The sequence below is a fragment of the Eumetopias jubatus genome, unplaced genomic scaffold, assembly GCF_037043125.1.
Source record: "Eumetopias jubatus isolate StellerSeaLion01/CBP00866 unplaced genomic scaffold, mEumJub1_p1.0 scaffold_16, whole genome shotgun sequence".
Lineage (NCBI taxonomy): Eukaryota > Metazoa > Chordata > Mammalia > Carnivora > Otariidae > Eumetopias > Eumetopias jubatus.
In genome coordinates, this window is record NW_028274822.1 from 72,027,160 (window position 1) to 72,052,266 (window position 25,107).

The window sequence follows — 25,107 nt, forward strand, 5'->3', positions numbered from 1 at the left end:
TATATTTCATTTTGGGTATTTTCTATGGACTTTTCCTCCAGTTTATTAATCCCACCATTTGTTATGTCACATCTTATAAACCCATCTACAAAGTTGTTAATTTGAGGTATTATATAGTTTAGTTTTGGAATGCATACTGAATTCTTTATTATGTAGTCAGTTTTCCAGTGAAATATTGTCTTATCTGTTTTGTTTTTATTTTTTATTTTTATTAAGATTTCATTTATTTATTTGGGAGCGAGAGAGAGGTAGCCTGAGCAGAGGAAGGCGCAGAGGGAGAGAATCTCAAACAGAGTCTGAGTGGAGCTCAGAGCCCAGTGTAGGGCTTGATCTCATGACCCAGAAGATCACAACCTGAGCCAAAATCAAGAGTCAGATGTTCAACTGATTGAGCCACCCAGGCACCCCATTATCTATTTTGCTTTTAAAATACACAACTAATGTGTACCCTTTGCTTATCTATATGGGACCTTTGTGTAAATTCAAAAATGGTCCTACTCTCTAGGTATAAGAATAGCTTGGTGAATAGAGAGCGACTTTGTAAGACTTAGAAAGTGGTAGCCCCAGGGCCGCTGGGTGGCTCAGTTGGTTAAGCATCTGTCTGCCTTTGGCTCAGGTCATGATCCTGGAGTCCAGGAGTCCCTGGGTCGAGGCCCACGTCAGGCTCCCTGCTCAGCAAGGAAACTGCTTCTTCCTCTGCCCCTCACTCTGCTTGTGTTGTCTACTCCCTCTCAAATTAAAAAAAAAAATGTTTAGAAAGTGGTATTCCCCTTCCTCTAGACTATGCAGCTCTGGTCCAGGGTACAAGGGCTGGGTTTTTATCTCCCTTTTGTCTCTTCAGACAGACACACTTAGAAAGTGAACAGATTCGCGACACCTAGATGGCTCATTCTGTTAAGCAAATGTCTTTGTCTCAGGTCATGATCCCTGGGTCTTGGGATTGATTCCCTCATCGGGCTCCTTGCTCAGTGGGGAGCCTGCTTCTCCCTCTGCCTGCCACTCCCCCTGCTTGTGTGCTCTCTCCCTCTCTCTGCAAATAAATAAATAAAATCTTAAAAAGAAAAGTAAACAGATTCTACAACTATATATGTGTGCCCTGATACATAAAAGTAAGCTATGCTCTGTTTTTGGAATTTTTTTTTCATATTTAAAAAAATATAGGGAGTATATACATATAAAGTATCAGACAGCACAAAATGGAAATATTAGTTACTTTCCTACTCTTACCTTCCAGTCTTCAAACAACTCTCTTTTGAGGCAGTTATTCTACTGGTTTATATATTTTTCTGGCATAATTAACCCATGTATAATTAAGCATGTAAGTGTGTGTCCATGTATGCATTACTTCCTTCCCCCTTTTTTTTGTGGAAGATAACATATTCTGTATCTCTTCTACAACTTTATTTTTTCTATCTTTCCATATCAGTATATAAAATCTGTTTCATTCTTTTGGCGGGATTTGTAGTAGCAATTATATTGATCTATGAAAATTAATTTATCTGTTTTCCTGTTGTCTGGCATTTAGGTTATTTCTAATCTCATGCTAATACAAATGATGATGTTATGAATATTTTTGTATATGAGACTTTGTTTACATAGGTAAATGTATCTGGATACATTTGTTTACATAGGTAAAGGATAATTTACCTGAAGTGGAAAAATTTCTAGAATTCAGAGAATATGTACCTTTTATATTTTCTAGCTGTTCTTTCGTTTTTCTATGAAGAAATACCAGTTTCTAGTTCCATCAGCAATGTATGAATGTAGCTTTTTCCTTATCCCCTTACTATGAAAGTGTACTGATAACTTTTTTCCCCATTAGAATGAGAGAAGAAAAATAATATCTTGAGGATTAATTTTCTTTTAAAATAACTGAAGTCATAGGGCACCTGGCTGGCTCAGTTTGTAGAGCATGCAACTCTTGCTCTCAGGGTTGTGAGTTCAAACCCCATGTTGGGCATAGAGTTTACTTTAAAGAAAAAAATAACTGAAGTCACACATTAAAAAATGTGCTTAAAGGCCATATGGATTTCCTTTTTCATGATCTGTCTGTGCATATTCTTTGTTCATTGTCCTGTGTCCATTGGATTGTTTTTTTCTTATTTGTACATTATATAGTAAGAAAATTAGCCTTTTATTATGTGTTGCGAAGTTTTTTAAAATTGATTTGTCACTCATCTTTTTCTTTTTTTTAAATCTTTTTTTTCCATGTAGATATTTAAATTTTTTATGTTGTCAAATTTATTTTTGTTATGTCTTTAGGTTTTGTGTTGTATTTAGAAAGGCCTTCCTCTGGGGCGCCTGGGTGGCTCAGTTGTTAAGCGTCTGCCTTCAGCTTGTGTCATGATCCCAGGGTCCTGGGCTCGAGTCCCGCATCAGACTCCTTGCTCTGCGGGAAGCCTGCTTCTCCCTCTCCCACTCCCCCTGCTTGTGTTCCCTCTCTTGCTGTGTCTTTCTCTGTCAAATAAATAAAATCTTTAAAAAAAAAAAAGGCCTTCCTCAGCTTATATGATGAAAAATTCTTATGTGTTTCATTTTAGTAATTTTATTATTTAATTTAAACATTTAATTCTTTGATTCACCTATATTTTTTTATATAAAGGATGATAAGTATTTTTTCTCTCATTTGAGTAATCAAAATTTATAACTGGGGGGGGCGGAGCAAGGTGGCAGAGGAGTAGGAGACCTAGATTTTGTCTGGTCTCAGGGATTCAGCTGAATAGGGATCAAACCATTCTGAACACCTACAAACTCAACAGGAGATTGAAGAGGAGAGTAGCAACAACTCTCTGAACAGAGAAGCGACCACTTACTGGAAGGTAGGACGTGCCGAGAAGTGAATCCGAGGCGATATTCGGGAGGATAGATGGCGGGGGAGGGGGCCTCCGTCAGCCGCTGCTGGCAAGTGATAGAGCCATGGAGCACAAAATCGGACCTTTTAGAAGTTGGCTCCGCTGAGGGACGTCGCTGCAGTGGCTAAGCGGGGGCTGGAATCCTCCCGGGACAGTGTGGTCTCAGGACCCTCGGGGTCACAGAAAGACCGGGGGTGCCTGAGTGCGGCAGAGCTCCCAGGTATCAGAGTGGGGAAGCCGGCTGCAGAGACAGAGCCGAGGCGCAGGCTCTCAGCTCGGGGTTGCCATAAACCGTGATCCGCGGCCCAGTCGGGCCACTGCTCCTCCAGCAGGAACCCAACAAGCGACAGAGCTGGGGAGACTCCCCTTTCTCCCCCCGGGAGGAGCAGTGCGGGAATGCACCGCAGGGATCTGCTGGATTTGGAGACCACACGGGGTCGGGTGCCAGAGATACAAACGCTCGGTCACAGGCCAGGTGAGCATGGAGTGCGGCCAGAGACCGGGGAGACGGGAGTGACTGCTTTTCTCTGGGGGCTCACTGAGGAGCGGGGCCCCGAGTTCTCAGCTCCTCCGGGTGGTGATTGGGAGGGCACCATTTTCGCCCTGGTCCTCCAAAGCTGTACCAAGAGCTTGCAGGGAACAAAAGCTCCTGAGAGCAAACCTGAGCAGCTTGCTTAGCCCAGACCGACAAGGATGGGGCATTTCAGCCTCCAGCAAAGACATTTGGGAACCACGGCAACAGGCCCCTCCCCCAGAAGATCAGCATGAACAGCCAGCAAGCCAAGACCAAGTTTACCGATCAAGGAGAACGGGAGAACTCCAGCGCTAGGGGAATACTGCACATAGAATTCATGGCTTTTTTTTTTTACCGTGATTCATTAGTTCATCAAAGTTAATTTTTTAAACTTTTTTTAAAAAATTTTTTTCCCTTTTTCAACCATCTTATCAATCCCTTTTTTAAAAAAACATTTTTTATTTTTCATTTTTAGAGTCATATTTTATCCTTTCATAGTAGTTACCCTTATTTTTGGCATATATGTATATAAGTTGTTCTCTCTTTAAAATTTTGAGATACAGTTTCTTCTAACAGATCAAAATATACCCTAAATCACTAGTGTATGGCTTTGTTCTAGTCTCCTGCCTGATCACATTCTCTCCCTTTTTTCTTTTCTTTTTTTTTAAAAATCTTCTTCTTTCTTTTTTCAAACAACTTATCAATTCCTTTTATAAAATCTTTTATAATTTTCATCTTTATAGTCATCTTCCATCCCTTCATTGTATCAACCCTTATTTTGTACATATATGTCTTTCTTCCTTTAAAATTTTAGGAGGCACTTTTTTCTAACAGACCAAAATATGCCCAAAATCTAGTGTGTGGCACTGATCTATGCACCAGCCTGATCATATTTGATCATATTCTGCTTTTTTTGTATTGTTCTTTTTTTTTAAATAATTTTTATGTGTGTTATTTTTTTAAAGATTTTATTTGAGAGAGAGAGAGAGAATGAGAGATAGCACAAGAGGGAAGAAGGAAGAGGGTCAGAGAGAGAAGCAGACTCCCTGCTGAGCAGGAAGCCCGATGTGGGACTCGATCCCGGGACTCCAGGATCATGACCTGAGCCGAAGGCAGTCGCCTAACCAACTGAGCCACCCAGGCGCCCTTGTTCTGTTTTTTTATCTTTTTTTTTCTTTTTTTTTTTTCTCTTTCTTCTTTCTTTCTTTCCCTTTTTTCCCCCCTGGTTTCAGGTCTTTTCTGATTTGTATAGAGTATATTTGCTGGGGACATTGTTAACCTGTTAGCATTTCGTTCTCTCATTCATCTGTTCTCCTCTGGACAAAATGACAAGACGAAAAAAATCACCTCAGCAAAAAGAACAAGAGGTAGTACCGTCAGCCAGGGACCTACTCAATATGGACATTAGTGCGATGTCGGACCTAGAGTTCAGAATCATGACTTGAAAGATAGTAGCTGGGCTTGAAAGTGGAAGTTATTAGAGAAACCCTTTCTGGAGAAATAAAAGAACTAAAATCTAACCAAGTCGAAATCAAAAAGGCTATTGATGAAGTGCAATAAAAAATGGGGGCACTAACTGCTAGGATAAATGAGGCAGAAGAGAGAATCAGCGATATAGAAGACCAAATGATGGAAAATAAAGAGGCTGAGAAAAAGAGAAACAACTACAGGATCACGAGGGTAGAATTCGAGAGATAAGCGCTACGATAAGACAAAACAACATTAGAGTAATTGGGATCCCAGAAGAAGAAGAAAGAGAGAGAGGGGTAGAAGGTATATTGGAGCAAATAATAGCAGAGAACTTCCCTAATGTGAGGAAGGAAACAGGCATGAACATCCAGGAGGCACAGAGAACCCCTCTCAAAATCAATAAAAATAGGTCAACACCCCAACATCTAATACTAAAACTTACGAGTCTCAGAGACAAAGAGAAAATCCTGAAAGCAGCTTGGGAGAAGAGATATGTAACCTACAATGGTAGAAAAAATAGATTGGCAACAGACCTATCCACAGAGACCTGGCAGGCCAGAAAGGACTGGCAAGATATCTTCAGAGCACTAAACGAGAAATATATGCAGCCAAGAATACTATATCCAGCTAGGCTGTCATTGAAAATAGAAGGAGAGATCAAAAGCTTCCAGAACAAACAAAAACTAAAGGAATGTGCAAACACGAAACCAGCCCTCCAAGAAATATTGAAAGGGGTCCTCTAAGCAAAGAGAGAGCCTAAAAGCAGCATAGATCAGAAAGGAACACAGACAATATACAGTAACAATCACCTTACAGGCAATACAATGGCACTAAATTCATACCTTTCAATAGTTACCCTGAATGTAAATGGGCTGAATGCCCCAATCAAAAGACACAGGCTATCAGATTGGATTAAAAAACAAGACCCATCCATATGCTGTCTGCAAGAGACTCATTTTAGACCCAAAGACACCCCCAGATTGAAAGTGAGGGGGTGGAAAACCATTTACCATGCTAATGGACACCAAAAGAAAGCTGGGGTGGCAATCCTTATATCAGACAAATTAGATTTTAAAACAAAGACTGTCATAAGAGATGAGGAAGGACACTATATCCTACTTAAAGGGTCTATCCAACAAGAAGATCTAACAGTTGTAAATATCTATGGCCCTAACATGGGAGCAGCCAATTATATAAGGCAATTAATAACAAAGCGAAGAAACACATTGACAACAATACAATAATAGTGGGGGACTTTAACACCCCCCTGACTGAAATGGACAGATCATCTAAGCAAAAGATCAATAAGGAAATAAAGACTTTAAATGACACACTGGACCAAATGGACTTCACAGACATATTCAGAACATTCCATCCCAAAGCAACGGAATACACATTCTTCTCTAGTGCCCATGGAACATTCTCCAGAATTGATCACATCCTAGGTCACAAATCAGGTCTCAACCGGTACCAAAAGATTGGGATCATTCCCTGCATATTTTCAGACCACAGTGCTTTGAAACTAGAACTCAATCACAAGAGGAAAGTCGGAAAGAAATCAAATACATGGAGGCTAAAGAGCATCCTACTAAAGAATGAATGGGTCAACCAGGAATTAAAGAAGAATTAAAAACATTCATGGAAACCAATGAAAATGAAAACACAACTGTTCAAAATCTTTGGGATATAGCAAAGACAGTCCTGAGAGGAAAGTATATAGCAATACAAGCCTTTCTCAAGAAACAAGAAAGGTCTCAAATACAGAACCTAACCCTACACCTAAAGGAGCTGGAGAAAGAACAGCAAATAAAGCCTAAACCCAGCAGGAGAAGAGAAATAATAAAGATCAGAGCAGAAATCAATGAACTAGAAACCAAAAGAGCAGTAGAACAGATCAACGAAACTAGGAGCTGGTTCTTTGAAGGAATTAACAAGATTGATAAACCCTTGGCCAGACTGATCAAAAAGAAAAGAGAAATGACCCAAATCAACAAAATCATGAATGAAAGAGGAGAGATCACAACCAACACCAAAGACATACAAAGAATTATAAGAACATATTATGAGCAACTCTATGCCAGCAAATTAGATAACCTGGAAGAAATGGGTGCATTCCTAGAGATGTATCAACTACCAAAACTGAACCAGGTAGAAATAGAAAACCTGAACAGACCTATAGCCACTAAGGAAATTGAAGCAGTCATCAAAAATCTCCCAACAAACAAAAGCCCAGGGCCAGATGGCTTCCCAGGGGAATTCTATCAGACATTTAAAGAAGAATTAATACCTATTCTCCTGAAACTGTTCCAAAAAATAGAAATGGAAGGAAAACTTCCAAACTCATTTTATGAGGCCAGCATTACCTTGATCCCAAAACCAGACAAAGACCCCATCAAAAAGGAGAATTACAGGCCAATATCCTTGATGAACACGGATGCAAAAATTCCCACCAAAATACTAGCCAATAGGATCCAACAGTACATTAAAAGGATTATTCACCACGATCAAGTGGGATTTATCCCTGGGCTGCAAGGATGGTTCAACATCTGCAAATCAATCAACGTGATACAATACATTGACAAAAGAAAGAACAAGAGTCATATGATCCTCTCAATAGATGCAGAAAAAGCATTTGACAAAGTACAGCATCCTTTCTTGATCAAAACTCTTCAGAGTATAGGGATAGAGGGTACATACCTCAATATCATAAAAGCCATCTATGAAAAACCTACAGCGAATATCATCCTCAATGGGGAAAAGCTGAGAGCTTTTCCCCTAAGGTCAGGAATGCGGCAGGGATGTCCACTATCACCCCTGCTATTCAACATAGTATTAGAAGTCCTAGCCACGGCAATCAGACAACAAAAAGAAATCAAAGGCATCCCAATCGGCAAAGAGGAAGTCAAACTCTCACTCTTTGCAGATGATATGATACTGTATGTGGAAACCCCAAAAGACTCCACCCCAAAACTGCTAGAACTCATACAGGATTTCAGTAAAGTAGCATGATATAAAATCAATGCACAGAAATCAGTGGCATTCCTATACACCAACAACAAAACAGAAGAGAGACAAATCAAGGAGTCGATCCCATTTACAATTGCACCCAAAACCATAAGATACCTAGGAATAAATTTAACCAAAGAGACAAAGGATCTGTACTCAGAAAACTATAAAATACTCATGAAAGAAATTGAAGAAGACACAAAGTAATGGAAAAACATTCCATGCTCACGGATTGGGAGAACCAACATTGTGAAGATGTCAATGCTACCTAGAGCAATCTACACATTCAGTGCAATCCCCATCAAAATACCATCCACTTTTTTCAAAGAAATGGAACAAATAATCCTAAAATTTGTATGGAACCAGAAGAAACCCCGAATAGCCAGAGGAATCTTGAAAAAGAAAAGCAAAGCTGGTGGCATCACAATTCCGGACTTCCAGCTCTATTACAAAGCTGCCATCATCAAGACAGTATGGTACTGGGACAACAAAAACACACATAGATCAATGGAACAGAATCGAGAGCCCAGAAATGGACCCTCAACTCTACGGTCAACTTATCTTTGACAAAGCAGGAAAGAATGTCCAATGGAAAAAAGACAGTCTCTTCAAGAAATGGTGTTGGGAAAATTGGATAGCCTCATGCAGAAGAATGAAACTGGACCATTTCCTTACACCACACACAAAAATAGACTCCAAATGGTTGAAAGACCTAAACGTGAGACAGGAGTCCATCAAAATCCTAAAGGAGAACACAGGTAGCACCCTCTTCGACCTCAGCCGCAGCAACTTCTTCCTAGAAACATCGCCAAAGGCAAGGGAAGCAAGGACAAAAATGAACTATTGGGATTTTCATCAAGATAAAAAGCTTTTGCACAGCAAAAGAAACAGTCCACAAAACCAAAAGACAACCGACAGAATGGGAGAAAATATTTGCAAATGACATATCAGATAAAGGGCCGGTGTCCAAAATCTGGAAAGAACTTATCAAACTCAACACCCAAAGAACAAATAATCCAATCAAGAAATGGGCAGAAGACATGAACAGACATTTTTCCAAAGAAGACATCCAAACGGCCAACAGACACATGAAAACGTGCTCAACATCGCTCGGCATCAGGGAAATCCAAATTAAAACCTCAATGAGATACCACCTCACACCAGTCAGAATGGCTAAAATTAACAAGTCAGGAAATGACAGATTTTGGCGGGGATGTGGAGAAAGGGGAACCCTCCTCCACTGTTGGTGGGAATGCAAGCTGGTGCAACCCCTCTGGAAAACAGTATGGAGGTTCCTCAAACAGTTGAAAATAGAGCTACCATACGATCCAGCAATTGCACTACTGGGTATTTACCCCAAAGACACAAATGTAGGGATCCGAAGGGGTACGTGCACCCCAATGTTTATAGCAGCAATGTCCACAATAGCCAAACTGTGGAAAGAGCCAAGATGTCCATCGACAGATGAATGGATAAGGAAGAGTGGTATATATACACAATGGAATATTATGCAGCCATCAAAAGGAATGAGAGCTTGGCATTTGCAATGACGTGGATGGAACTGGAGGGTGTTATGCTGAGTGAAATAAGTCAATCAGAGAAAGACCTATCATATGACCTCACTGATATGAAGAATTCTTAATCTCAGGAAACAAACTGAGTGTTGCTGGAGTGGTGGGGGGTGGGAGGGATGGGGTGGGTGGGTGATAGACATTGGGGAGGGTATGTGCTATCGTGAGCGCTGTGAATTGTGCAATACTGTTGAATGACAGATTTGTACTTCTGAAACAAATAATGCAACATATGTTAAGAAAAAAAAAAGAACATAGCAGGAGGGGAAGAATGAAGAGGAGTAAGTCAGAGGGGGACACGAACCATGAGAGACGATGGACTCTGAAAAACAAACTGAGGGTTCTAGAGGGGAGGGGGGTGGGGGGATGGGTTAGCCTGGTGATGGGTATTAAAGAGGGCAGCGTCTCTAAAGAGCGTGGAGCACTGGGTGTTATGCAGAAACAATGAATCATGGAATACTACATCAAAAACTAATGATGTAATAATATATGGTGATTAACATTACAATAAAAAAATTAAAATTATAACTGGTCTGGAACAATTGTGGTTTGATAAGTGTATGTGGCTGAATATTTTGAGCCTATTTCCTCTATGTTTGCGCCTATTTTCATCTGTATGTTTTGAGCCTATTTCATCTCTATTGTCACGACTTTCAAGATGAGTTTGTCAGAGGTCAGAGAAAAATATCCATGATGTTAATATATGTTGACATCGATAAACTGTAAATAAGTGAAATATATTAGAAATGAAAGAATATCATCAGCAGTTTAAGTAAATAGTGATTTAAAGTTTCATTTTATTTTAAAAAATATTCATAAGTAGTACTATTCAGTCCATTTGTTTCTGAATTTAATATGGCCAGTTTTTCCAAGTACTATATGTGTATGTGCATATATATATAAAATCTGAAAAAAATATTTTTAAATATATATATAAATATATAATATATATACATAATCTGAAAAATACATGCAATAGTCTTTTTTTCTCTCTGTCATGCAGATTTTATCAGTAGCTGAGAGGATAAAGAGGGACTAGGTAAATTATATTCCTTTTTTTAACTACACAAAATGCTATTTATTAGCCTCCTGAGGAGCATATTGTAGCTAGCGTAGTAGGAACAGGAATATTTTGACAAATTAGAAGCTTCTGGACACGTATTAGAGTGCCCCTTTGTTTTAAATTTATGGACACTTGGTGGTGAGGATGATGTTAGAATTCTCTGGTATTTATAATCTTTCTGCACTTGCACTTTTCCATGGCGTTTTACTTTGCTCCTAGAGGCTTTATTTAATAGTTTACATCAGAGGTTTTTTAAAGATTTTATTTATTTATTTGAGAGAGAAAGAGAATGAACAGAGAAGAAGGATTAGCAGACCCCTACTGAGCAGGGAGCCTGGCATGGGGCTCGATCCCAGTACCCTGGGATCATGACCTGAGCCGAAGGCAGATTCTTACTTGACTGAGCCACCCAGGCACCCCTCCTTTTTTGTTTTTTAAAGTAATCTCTATCCCCAACTCGGGGCTTAAATTTGTGACCCTGAGATGGAGAGTTTCGTGCTCTTCTGACTGAGCCAGCTAGGCGCCCCAGTTCATATCAGAGTTTTAAGCAGTTTCTTGTCTGTCAAGATACTCTACCAAAAAGGTCCTTTGATCTTGTATGTATGGTTTCTCCCCTCTCAGATTCACAGTGTACAAAATAAAAGCTCTGAGAGCTCTTCCACTAAAGCAGAATCTCATTTATCTTTGTTCATCCAAGTATTCTGAGGACCTAAGAGTTCTTAGAGGAACATATTTTGGGAAATGTTACTGTATATGGAGGTAATAAAATGCAGAACTATTTATTTATTTATTTACTATCTATCTATTCATTCATTCATTTATTCATTTTAAGAGAGCAGTAATAGGGGGTGGATAAGGGAAGGGCAGAGGGAAAGGGAGAATCAGACTCCCTGCTGAGCATGGAGCCTGACCGGGGCTCCGTCCCAGGACCCTGAAATCATGACCTGTGCTGAAGTCAAATGCTTAACCGACTGAGACACCCAGGCACCCCAGAACCCTTCTTTTGTTAATCTGATTCTTATCTATATTGGCAATGAACCAAAATTATTACTCTGACAAGTAGGAAATGCTGTAATAGTAGGAACATGTCGTTTTCACCTTTAGGCTACATTTGAACCTAACCATTTTACTTTAAAGGGTGTTATTTGTATTTTTATGTCATACTCTTCAGTTTTCAAATACAAGGTTGGCTTTCATAACTTATGGCTAGTACTGCCCTTATTTGGAGTCATGATGTGTATGTTTTCCAAAATGAAATCAGTTTCATACATTGTCAGTATCTCATACATTGGTTTGATTATGTAGATAAAATAATAAAAAATCAAGACTCTTTAGGAAAATCTTTGTTATTTGCTAAATGTTACATTAGTCCATTCATTTTCAAGCAGTATGTTTCATGATCATAGTTTAAAACAACAACAACAAACTAACCAGAATACTTTCTTAGTTAGCCACTTGTAGTATCAGGGAGTTGAGGGATATAACTGGACATGGAGGGGCACCTGGGTGACTCAGATGGGTGGGCATCTGCCTTTGGCTTGGGTCATGATCTCTGGGTCCTGGAATCGGGTCCTGGGATTGAGCCCCGCATTGGGCTCCCTGCTCAGCAGGGAGTCTGCTTTTCCCTCTCCCTCTGCTGCTGCTCCCCTTGCTTGTGCTCTTTCTCTTAAATGAATAATAATAAAAAAAAAAACTGGACCCTGATATTTGAAATTTCTAGGATATTTTAATGTTTCAAACTGTCCTGGAAATCTAGGACATGGCATCCCTGTAAACAGAGGAAAAACAGTGGCTGCCTATGTAGGAGATCAGCTCTGCCTTTCTTCTTTCTGTGGAATTTGTCCTTTTTAAAGCAAATGTCTCTATGGGAGTCAGTTATTTTTCTAAGTATTGGTGTGTTACCTATCAGATCTGCCCTCTTTTGAATGGAGGGATTGGACTTAGTCTTAAAGAAAGACATGGGGAAGCAAATTACACTTTTACACTTTTTGTTTTAATTTTACTCAGGACGAGCCTCATTAGAATTGTGAACTGTCTGTCTGGATACTGCTGCCTAAAGTTTCTTCTCTTGGGACTCTGATGCAGTTCATGACTTTCCTGTTTAAAAATGAGTAATGTTTGATTCATTCACTCCCTTTGGTTTTAAGGTCACTATTATTAAGTCATAGAAAACTTAATGATTTGGAAAAAACAAAAAACAGGTCTTAAATCACCAAGATACAGTTTACAGCAGGTTTTTTTTCTTTTTGATTTCCAAAAACTGGTGTTTGTCTTTGAAATTCCATGGTAATGGCCTAATTACCAAATCTGCCAGTCTAAAAAGATTCATTGATACATTAAAATTTATGCTTTTTTTTTTTTTTTTAAGTAGGCTCCGCGGCCAATGCAGAACCCAATGCAGGGCTTGAACTCACCACCCTGAGATTAAGACCTGAGCTGAGATCAAGAGTCAGATGCTTACCTGACTGAGCCACCCAGGTGCTCCTAAAATTTATGTTTTAAAAGTTTTGTTTTTATTTTTTTCAATTTAAAACTTGGGCACCTGGGTGACTCAGTCAGTTAAGTGTCTGCCTTCAGCTCGCGTCATGATCCCAGAGTGTTGGGATCAAATCCCGCATCAGGCTCCCTGCTCAGTGGGGAGTCTGCTTCTCCCTCTCTCTCTCTACCCCTCCCCCCTGCTAGTGCGCAAACTTGCTCTCTCTCTCTAGCTCTCATGCTCGCTCACTCTCTCTCAAATAAATGAAATCTTTAATTTAAAAAAAGTTTAAAACTTATGGTCATTACATAACATTTGGATAAGAGAAAATTTTAACAAAATAAAAATAACCCATAATTTTATATTCAGAGATAACAGCATAGTTAATATTTTGATCCTGTTTCTTTCATTTTTTAAGTGCAGCTGTCAATATGGTTGAGATCATATTTTCTCTTTGGCTTATATTTGTATTCTTTCCCTTAATACAACTTTTTGTGTGTATGTATGTAATCTCTACACCCAACATGGGGCTCGAACTTAGGACCCTGAGATCAAGAGTCTCATGCTCTACTGAGTGAGCCAGCCAGTTGCCCTCCCTTAGTATTAACTGTAAATCGCCAAGGAAAAAAGCCTGAGTTTTCTTTTGTATTCATTCATTCACTTTCTCAATCAAAAAAATGTAATTATATATGTTTATAACCATATGTATATATAAAAACATATATATATATTTTCAAGGTAATATGTTGGCTGCTTCTTGGAAAGTTTATTGTCTTTCAGGATACAAAAGTTTTCTGTGTAAAGCAGAGCATGAAGAATTTTCCTGTTCTCTTCAAGTTCAGAGAAGGAAACCCTCTGGATTATCTGACAAAGTTTCTTTGTTTGTAGATTCCTCTCTTTGGTGCTAAGACTCTTGGTCGGAGAAGTCCTGATGGACCATTGTTGAGCAAAGCTGAATTTGTTGAGAAGGTTCGTCAGAGTAACCAGGCCTGTCATGATGGAGATTTTCACACAGCTATTGTTCTGTACAATGAAGCCTTGGCTGTTGACCCTCAGAACTGCATCTTATACAGCAATAGATCTGCAGCCTATATGAAAATCCAGCAGTATGACAAGGCACTGGATGATGCAATCAAAGCTCGACTTCTCAATCCCAAATGGCCAAAGGTAGAAATTTCATTTACTTTCACAGATTCTTGTGTGCTGATTTCTTATTTTAATGTAACATTTTATTGAATTTGCAGTTATTAATATTTTAATAGTCTGTACATCAGTGAAGTGTAGAAGGGCCTCATTGAGCTGGTACACTAGTGAATGGCTTCCCTTTTTAATGCTTGGAAACTGCTGTCCATGTTCAAGTTTAATTCTTTTCCTGTATGTTTGGAATTTGAATTTTTTTTTTCACTTAGTTCCTTGATAGGATACATTTTAGTCATTTGTATAGGTTTTGACATCTTCTTTTTGCACAGATGTTTCAGATGGAGATGGTTTCTTTCTTCCAACTTAAAATAATTAATTTTATTATTCCCTGTTAATGACTGCTTGTTTTCAGATGGTATTTAATCAGAGAAACTTATTTTTTCTAATACATCATTTTAATTATCTATGTTTCCTTGAATAGTTTAAGACTTGAATTATCTTTGCTTTGTACATACTTTGTTTTCAGTATGCCTATTCACCGTCTAACCCCCAGTCTATTTTAGAAAATATTTCTTAAGATGTGCTGAAATGTTTGAGATATTTTTTTATTGAATCGCAAAAGCATTTGATCCCGTTCTTGGCTTTGTGTTATGTTAACAAAAGTTGATGGATATTTGCTAGAGATTTAAAAAATATCCTTACTGCCTTATTAATGTCATAGTCATATTAATTTATACTTTAACTCTGGTGGGTATTTTTGTCCTCATTCAGTGGAATTTCCAGTGTTGCTGCTGCCTCATGAATTGTTTAGTATTTTGTAATTCCCTAAAGGAGTTCTTTTGTAACTATAATTATTGTAGATTAAACAAAGTCTGTTTTAAAAAATTGTTATATGACATCATTTGGGAGTTAGAATGCTGTTATCAAAGGACAGACACAGGTTCAAATTCCTTCTCTTTTGTTAATGACAGTATGGCTTTTGGTAAATTTCTTAACCTCTCTAGGGTTAAGATAAATGGGATAATAATACTTATCTTGTAAGGCTACTTAAGAGTCAGATAATATGTTACTTGTTCATAGTATGTGTTTGGTAGATAATAGCTTTGACTGTGACATTTTTATTAAAGGTACAAATTAGTAAATTATTCTAGCAAGACTTGGCATGTGTCTTCTCTTTCTCATTTCCTTTTTCTTTTAAAGTCTGTATTGATGCAATGAGCCTGATAAATAGCTTAATTTTCAAATTAAGTATCTCCATTCCTTCCTTTTTTGGATCTACTTATTTTATATTCTTCTTATATTTCTGAACACTTAAAAAAAAGATTATTTCAGAAAGAGCAAGTGAGAACAGCGGGGAGGGGCAGAGGGAGAGTGATAGAAGTCTTAAGCACACTCCTGACCTGGGGCTTGATCCCACGACTCTGAGATCACCATGTGAACTGAAACCAAGAGTCCGCCACTTAACCAACTGCCACTTAGGTGCCCCCTATTTGTGAACACTTTTAAACTTTTATCCTTTTCCTTTTTCTATGTCATTCCACTTTCTTTTGTCAATGTCTTGTGATTTAAATCAACACACAAAAATGGCTTTAAAAGGTGCACTTTTATGATTATAGATGAAAAATCAGCCTTTTAAGGTAACTTCTATCAAGGTTTATTCTCTGATTTTTTTCTTTTCTTTTTTTTAATTAAAGATTTTATTTATTTATTTGACACACAGAGAGAGACAGCAAGAGAGGGAACACAAGCAGGGGGAGTGGGAGAGGGAGAAGCCTGCTTCTCAAATAAATAACTTCTTCAAATAAATAAAATCTTAAAAAAAATTTAGTTCCATATTTGACTTTAAGCAAACTTAACAGGGATATCTAGAATTATATAAAATATAAATTAGTTTTTATTATTGAGATTATGAACAGGTTTTCATACACAATGTGATTCATAATAAAATTAATTTATAAATAAATTACCACTGCTGCATAATTTTTTTCTCATTTAAGAAAAACTTGATTTTATACTTATTTTTCTAGGAATATACTCACTCTGTAAAAGAAGATTCACTTGTACTCTTTTGTTATAAAGATATGTCTTGAAATTTTATCATTTCACCTTTCTTTTTCATTTTGACTTTTTTAACTTTTCAGTATAATCCTTTTGCCTTTCTGAAGTGTTTCTCTGAAATGTCAGTATTATCTATTTTGATGAGGGAAAACATAAAACCCAATTTCTATCTCTTCCAAGCTCTGTCTCTATGGTAGTTTTTTATGTAAACATCCAAGGGTTCCGGAGATTGGATAGAGAGTCTTTTATTTATGTGTATTTTGTCTGAATGAAAAATGATTTTGGTTTGATATGGGCTGCAAAAGAGGTATGAACAAAGCACTATGAAAGCCTCCCCAAAACAATAAGCCCAGTCTTATTACTAAATTATGATACTTATCCCTGTCTCTTAGCTATTGTCTGTTTATGTTCATTCTTTTTGTGTCCTGTTTAAGAAATATTTATCTTACTCAGGGTTATAAAGTTTTTCTTAGGTTCTTTTCTAAAATTATTATATATATATTTTAAAGATTTTATTTATTTATTTGACAGTGAGAGACACAGCGAGAGAGGGAACACAAGCAGGGGGAGTGGGAGAGGGAGAAGCAGGCTTCCCACGGAGCAGGGAGCCTGATTCAGGGCTCGATCCCAGGAAGCTGGGATCATGACCTGAGCTGAAGGCAGACACTTAACGACTGAGCCACCCAAGTGCCCCTACAATTTTTATAGTTTTTTACCTTTATGTCTATGATTCTTTCAGGGTATGAGATAGAGGTCAAGATTTATTTATTTTTTTTTTCAGTATAGATGATTATGTTCCAGCAACATTTGTTGAAAAGACTATCCTTTCCCCATTGAATTATCTTTGGTAACTTTGCCACAAACCATTTGACCATAAAAGTATGGGGCTATTATTGGTCTCTGTTTTGTTCCATTGATCTATCTATCTGTCCTATGCCCTAACCACACTGTCTTGATTACTGTACCTTTATTTTATGTCTTGACGTCAAGTATTGTGAGTCTTCCATCTTTGTTTTTCTTTTTCTAGGCTTTTTGGTATTCTCTCTGCATTTTAATGTAAGTTATGAAAAAAGCTTATCAATTTCCTCAAAAGCCAACTGGGAAATTAATGGGATTGCATTGAACTTCTAGAGCAATTTGGAGAGAATTGCCATTTTAACATTGTTCAGTCTTCTAATCCAAGAACATGGTATATCTCTCCATTTATTTAGTACTCTTCATTTTCCTTTGCAACTTTTTATAGTTTTCAGTGTTCACTTCTTGCACAATTAAAAAAAATATTCCTAAGTATTTTGCTTATTTTAAAAAAGATTTTATTTACTTATTTTAGAGAGAGAGAGAGAGCATGTGCTTGTGCACATATGTGCATGGAGTTGGGGAAGGGTAGAGGGGGAAGGACAGAGGGGGAGGGAGAGGGACAAGTGGACTCTGCCATGAGCATGGAGCCCCATGCAGAGCTCCATCTCATGACACTGAGATCATAACCTAAGCTGAAACCAAGAGTTAGACACTTAACCTACTGAGCCACCGAGGTACCCCATAAGTATTTTGTTTTCTGATGCTATTATAAATTGATTTAAAATTTTCTGTTTTCTATTTTTTCATTGCTAGTCTACAGAAATATAGTATATTTTTGTACTTTGTTTCATGTGACAGTGTTGAATTCACTTTTAAGTTCTAGTGGCATTTTTTTGCAGTTGCTTTAGGATTTCTTAGTACATGATTATATAATCTGTCAGTAATGACCATTCTACTTCTTTCTTTCTTTGCATATGCTTTTTATTTTTTTCTCTTGTTCCATTGTACTGGTTAGGATATCCAGTATAATTTTGAATAGAAATGGTGAGAGCCAACTTACTTTAGTCATTCCTGATCTTAGCGGGAAAGCTTTGAGCTTTTTATTGTTGAGGATGATGTCCTTAATCCAGTGGAGGATGTTCCCTTCAGTTTCTATTATGACTGAGTGCTGAATTTTTTCCTTCATTTATTGAAATCATAATTTTTTTCTCAGTCTTTTAGTATGGTAAATTAAATTGATTTTGTTTTTGGATGTTAAGCCAATCTTGCATTCACAGGATAAATACCACTTAGTCATTATGTCTTATCCTTCTTATATATTGTTGGATGTGATTTGCTATAATTTTGTTGTGTGTTTTTTTTTTAAGGATTTTATTTATTTATTTGACAGAGAGACAGGAGGAGAGCACAAGCAGGGGAGTGGCAGATGGAGAGGGAGAAGCAGGTTCCCTGCTGAGCAGGGAGCCTGATGCGGGGCTCGATCCCAAGACCCTGGGATCATGACCTGAGCCGAAGGCAGTTGCTTAACCAACTAAGCCACCCAGGTGCCCCAAGAGTTTATTTAATTTAATTAAATTAATTTATTTATTTGACAGAGAGAGAGGGTGCACAAGCAGGGGGAGCAACAGGCAGAGGGAGAGGGAGAAATAGGCTCCCCACTGAGCAGAGAGCCCCAGGTGGGGCTTGATTCCAGGACCCTGGGATCATGACGTGAGCTGGAGGCAGATGCTTAACCAACTGAGCCACCTAGGCACTCAATTGTTAAGAGTTTTTGCATCTATCTTTATGAAGTATATTGATCTGTATTTTCATTTTTGATGATGTCTTTGCCTGGTTTTGGTATCAGAGTGATACTGGCCAGATACAATGAGTTGTGAAGTGTTCTCTCTTCTTGTGTTTTCTGGAAGAGTTTATGTTGGCAGGGGCACCTGGGTTGCTCAGTCAGTTAAGTGTCTGCCTTTGGCTTAGATCATGATCCTGCGGTCCTCGGATGCCTCACGTCGGGCTCCCTGCTCTGCAGGGTTGTCTATTTCTCCTTCTCCCTTTGCCCCCCCCCCTTGCTTGTGCTCTCTCTCTCTCTCATTTTCTCTCTCTCTCAAATAAATAAATAAAATCTTAAAAAAAAAAGAGTTTGTGTTGAATTGGTATTATTTCTTCCTTAAGTATTCGGTAGAATTCACCAAGGAAGCTATCTTTACATGGACTTTTCTTTGTGGAAAGGTTTTAATTATGAATTCAATTTCTTTGATTGATATAAGACCATTCAGATTTTCTAATTCTAATCAGATTAGTTTGGTATTTTGTTTCTTTCAGTAAATTTTTACATTTAATTTGGGTTGCAAGTTTATTGCTATCAAGTTGTTAATAACATTCCCTTATTATCCTTTCAATTTTTGTGGGATCTTTAGTGATGTCCTTTCTTTCATTCCTGATATTGTTAATTTATGTCTTCTCTCTTTTGTCTCATTAGTCTGCTTAGAGATTTATCAATGTTTTTCATCTTCCTATTCAATCAGGTATTAGTTTCATTGATAATATTATCGTACATTTTCTCTTTCATCAATTTCTACTTTTTTTTTTAAGATTTTATTTATTTATTTGACAGAGAGACAGAGACAGCGAGAGAGGGAACCCAAGCAGGGGGAGTGGGTGAGGGAGAAGCAAGCTTCCCGCCGAGCAGTGAGCCTGATGCGGGGCTCGATCCCAGGACCCCAGGATCATGACCTGAGCCGAAGGCAGTTGCTTAACCAACTGAGGCACCCAGGCGCCCCCATCAATTTCTACTCTTTATTATTTCCTTCCTTCTAATAATTTTACATTTAATTTGCTCTTTTTTTTTTCTTAAGATGGGAACTTAGGCCATTGATTTTAAATATTTCTTCTTTTTTTAAACATAAGCACTTAAAACTAAAATATTCTCTCCTAGCACTGCTTTTGCTGCATCCCACAAATTTTGACATTATATTTTGTCATTCTCTTCAGAAATATTATAATATTTTAGAAATATTAAATATCTTCTTAGATTCCTTGGGAGTGCTTCTTTGATCCATGGGTTATTTGGAAGATTATTGCTTAATTTTCTAATATTTCTTATTTTTAAAGTTATCTTATTGTTGATATCTAACTTAAATGCATTGTGATTGATGAACACATTTGGTATGGTATTAATTTTTAAAAATTTACTGGGGTTTTTCTTATGGCTCATTGTATGTTTTATCCTGTTGAACCTGCTGTGAGTGCTTGAAAAGAATATGTATTCTGCAGTTGTTAGGCTTGATTCTATAGATACCAGTTAACTCAAGGTGATTGACACTGTTGTTCATGTCTTCTATGTCTTTGATGCCTTTGTTTTTGTTTTGTTTTTGTCTAATTATTCCATCAGTTATTGGAATAAAGAAGTTAAAATCCACAATTAAGATTTTGGAATTGGCTCTTTCTTTAATATTGCCAATTTTTGCTTCATGTTTTTTGAGGCTTTATTATTAACATATACCCTTTTATTATTCTGTCTTCTTGATGAATTGATCCTTTTATTATGCAAGGTCCCCCCCCCTTTTTTTTTTAAGATTTTTTAATTTATTTGACAGAGAGAGACATAGCGAGAGAGGGAATACAAGCAGGGGGACTGGTAGAGGGAGAAGCAGGCCTCCCGCTGAGCAGGGAGCCCGATGCAGGGCTCAATTCCAGGACCCTGGGATCATGACCTTAACCCAAGGCAGATGCTTAACGACAGAGCTACCCAGGCGCCCCTATGCAAGGTCCCTTTTTATCTGTGTGGTAATTATTGTCCTTAAATCTATTTTGTTTGATACTAATATAACCACTCCAACTTTCTTTTACTTACTCTTTGCATTATATATCTTCTTATACCCATATATTTTCAACTTCCCTGGGCCTTTATATTTAATATTTATCTCTTTTGGATAGTATATAATTGCTTGTCTTTTAAATAAATTTTGTCAGTCTCTGCCTTTTAATTGGAATCTTTGTCAATTACCATTTAATGTAATTATTGATCGTGTTGACTTTTTTCTGTACCATTTTTTTTCTTTGTATTCTCTGTTTTTGTTCCTCTGTTATTCATTTCCTATTGTTTATTGGGTTTTTTGGACTACTTTTTGAGTTGATTTGTTTTTTTTCTCTTGAGAGTTTTTCATTGTTTTTGATTGTTGTTGATGTTGTTTGGCAGGTTTTTATCTTGATTAGAATAGTATTGCATACTTTGTTTCTTGAATTGCAGCTCTAATTTCAGTGCAGATATTTTGTCTTTATTTGAACTGCTTTAAATTTGTTCCATATCTGTATAACTCGAGGGTTAACTAAAGATGTAGGTAGACAGGATTTGAGTATCTTTTTTCCGGTTCTTTTCCTTCTGGGATTGCTTTCCTCCTTGCCCAAAGGCAGTGGTTCCTGTGCTTCAGTTCTGATTTCCTCAGCCAGAAGGACAATGTTCCTGTCACCCTGCTCACCACTCTGATTGGGAATTCACCTCATAGCTCTCTTCCTCCAGAATCTGCTTTCTCTTCACTCTCCAGTGCTTTCAGGTGGGTCCTTTTTGTATTATATCTAGATTTTATAGGTGTTTTCTGTGTGGGAGTGGGTTCACTAGGATCTTGCTTAGTAGTTAGTGGAAGCAGAAGTGATGTCTTTCCAGTGATATAAGGGCTTATGTTCAGTGGATCCCCAACAAAGTCATCTTGCCTTCTTAGACCCAGTGGCTTTCTTGATGTTTTGAGTTCTCTTTTTGGGGTCATTGTTCCCAGTTACTGGTCTCATTCATTTAGAATATTTATCTCCATTTCCTTTTTCATTCTTTGAATTGGTCAGTAAGTCTTCTGCATTCTTTCTTGAATGTAGTCTATATATATTTTATGCAGTTTATTTCCACAGCCAGTATTACAGTCTAGGTTATTATAGTTTCATTCTTATTTTGTTGTGACATTTTTTATTGTAACAATGTTCTCATGAGAAACTTTCTGTTGTTCTATGTTTCCAAGTGACCTGATATTCAAGGCTCTGCACCAGTGGTCTCATTTGCCCCTTTATTTCTTGCTATTGTGCTGACAAACCTACTGTTCTTGTGGATCAAGTCTTTTCTTCTTTCTTCTTCCTTCCTTTTTATGCCAAGCTTTATGCCTGGAGTTTTCTCCCTTGCTCTATTATTTGGTAAAGTAAGCCTAGTTCATTATTTATTTATTTTAATTTTATTTATTTATTTGAGAGAGAATGAGAGATAGAGAGCATGAGAGGGAAGAGGGTCAGAGGGAGAAGCAGACTCCCTGCTGAGCAGGGAGCCCAATGCGGGACTCGATCCCGGGACTCCAGGATCATGACCTGAGCTGTAGGCAGTTGCCTAACCAACTAGGCAACTGCCACCCAGGCGCCCCTAAAGTAAGCCTAGTTCAATTCTCACCTTTCCCTGAAAGCTACATTGAGCCTCTGTGAATATAACATTGTCTATTGTTAATCTCAATTACTTACTTATGTTGTTATATAGACATGTTACTTGAATTTTATCTGAGTCTTAAATTAGCTTGAAAATTCCTTGAAAGTTTGTCTTCTATTTATTTTATAGCCCAGACCTTGCTGGACACCTTAAATTTTTAAACTTTCTTTCTATTTTTTTAAAACCTTAGTTTCTAAATCAATGAGAAAATTAAGAGATTAATTGTACATTTCTTATTGAAGACTTCTATGGATGCAGACATCAGAGACCATAAACTTAATCCCTTGAACAGTTTAGAAGTTTTTGTTTGAAATTAGCCAAATTCCTCAATAGGTTTAGTCCACTTTTTTTTTTTTTAAAGATTTTATTTAGGGGCGCCTGGGTGGCTCAGTCATTAAGTGTCTGCCTTCGGCTCAGGTCATGATCCCAGGGTGCTGGGATCGAGCCCCACATCGGGCTCCCTGCTTGGCGGGAAGCCTGCTTCTTCCTCTCCCACTCCCCCTGCTTGTGTTCCCTCTCTCGCTGTGTCTCTCTGTCAAATACAGAAATAAAATCTTTAAAGATTTTATTTTTTTATTTGAGAGGGAGACAGAGTGAGAGAGAGAGAGCACGAGCGGGTTGAGGGGCAAAGGGAGAAGCGGATTCCACTGAGCAGGGAGCCCAATGCGGGACTCGATCCTATGACTCCGGGATCATGATCTGGGCTGAAGGCAGAAGCTTAACTGACTGAGCACCCAGGCGCCCCATGTTTAGTCCACTTTTTAATCAGTTGTGGAAGGAATCTAACATTTCTTTCAAATCTCTTACATTATAACCTTTCATGTGTTTAGTGAGATAGCACAGTGTAATATAAATAGGACATACAGGCAGACCTTGCTTTGCATGGTAACACATTACCATAGAAACAACTGTACAAGCTGAAAAATCTTGCAGTGTGAACTTTGCAACAATTTTGACTATTCTGTGACCTTTAAAAGTTTTTGTCAAAACACTGAAAACTCTCTTACTGTGGATTATAAGTGTATAAGGAATGGAAAAATTATTAAAACTAATATTTATTTAGTACACTGTGATTTAAAATGTTAGAAACATTGAGAATTTGTTTTATTTTTCTGTAGAAAACTTATCTGTAGTTATTTGAACAGTGCTCACTGCTTTCTTCTCATAACTTATAATACAGAGTATCTTTTCTATGCCTTGGCAAATTGCCATACTACTTTCTAGTTTGGATTGGCTTCTAAAATGTTAATCTTTATTGATTGAGCATTCCTGTAGTTATAGTAATTTTGCCAGCATCATGTTCTCTGGAACATTTCAGCCTTTTTGTCACAACTACTTTCCTCATTTATGTTGACAAGTTCATCCTCACTAAGTTCTTCCAACTGGACCTCTTGAACAGTGGCTGTATCAACTTTTCCATGGGCAGCTGTTTCTTCTATAACTCCCTTTATGTTTGATTTGAATTTTACCTCCAGCATTATCACTCTTTATGTCTTTGCTGCACTCATTATTATTCCTCAATTCCTTTTTTTAAAAGACATTTATTTATTTGAGAGAGAGAATGAGCGGGAGGGGCTGAGAGGAAGGCAGAGAGAGAATCTCAAGCAGACTCCATGCTGAGCTGGTCGTGGGCCTCAAGCCCAAGACCCTGAGATCATGACCTGAGCTGCAACCAAGAGTGGAAAGCTTACCTGACTGGGCCACCCAGGTGCCCCTTTACTCCTCAATTCTTTTTCAAAAACCCATTTTTATAAAGTGACCACATAGGTTTCTCACTGGAAGATAAAGAGGCAACACAGCTACTTTTTTGCTGTTTCTGTGTGAGCTGAATAACAGATGTGCAGTGGCCAATCACCACAGACTTTGAAACAAGTGATGTGATTGGTCAGTAATCAGGATGCATATTTCTTAATTATATAGCAATTGTGGAGTGAAGAACCAGCAGCGGCATTTGCACTTTGTGCATTTACTCACAGTTAATATACCATGGTAATTGAAATTTAAATTGCATTAATAGGGATTTGGAGTCATTTAACTGTGGTAACTGACTGAAATTCGTGTATTGAAACAGTATACATGTGAAGCGAGAACTGCTGGGTCTTTGGAGTTGGAGCTAGGGTTTTTTCTCCTTACGTCTTGCTTTACCTCCATACGCCTCACTTTTCCCGTTTGCAAGCTGGGTTAACATCACAAACCTTGAAGGGTTGTATTGAGGATTAAATAAAGTAATGTTAGGTGCTTAGAACAGCGTTTTTCACATATAGGTTATTAACATATTATCGTTATTAATGATGATGATCATTATCATCATGATGATATTTGTATGTAGATGCACATAACTTTTAGTCAAACTACCCAAATATCTTTTGAGCATTTTTCTTCTCTTTATAATAATCTCAGTAATCTCCTGAATACTTGCAGTTTCTGCTGATCATTTTTTAAATAGTGTGTTGATGAAATGGATAAAATATTCCATTAAGATCTATCTGTTGCAGAGGGAAGAGGAAGAATTATTTTTTGCCAGGTATAGAGGACATATGCTCTTTTGAATAACTTATCAGATCCTCTTACTCTTTTTTAAGTGTGCTATATTTCATTTATTTGATTTCATTTATTTGTTTTCAATAAATAATAAGCATTTACTATAGGTAAGCATAGTTCTACTACTGTCTTAAGTTGATTTGTCTTCTTTTTTTAATTTAGCATATTAATC

The 25,107-nt window shown here is 37.6% G+C and overlaps 1 protein-coding gene across 1 annotated transcript in view; it reads left to right on the top strand.

Annotated features, from left to right (window-relative positions):
- Nucleotides 1-11,229: 11,229 nt before the first annotated feature.
- Nucleotides 11,230-25,107, top strand: part of TTC28 (tetratricopeptide repeat domain 28) — a 605,079-nt gene continuing 591,201 nt past the window's right edge. The window contains exons 1-2 of the mRNA XM_088019406.1: nucleotides 11,230-11,235; nucleotides 13,841-14,119. Of these exons, the coding sequence (XP_087875532.1) occupies nucleotides 11,230-11,235; nucleotides 13,841-14,119 (285 nt within the window). The remainder of the gene's footprint in view (nucleotides 11,236-13,840; nucleotides 14,120-25,107) is intronic.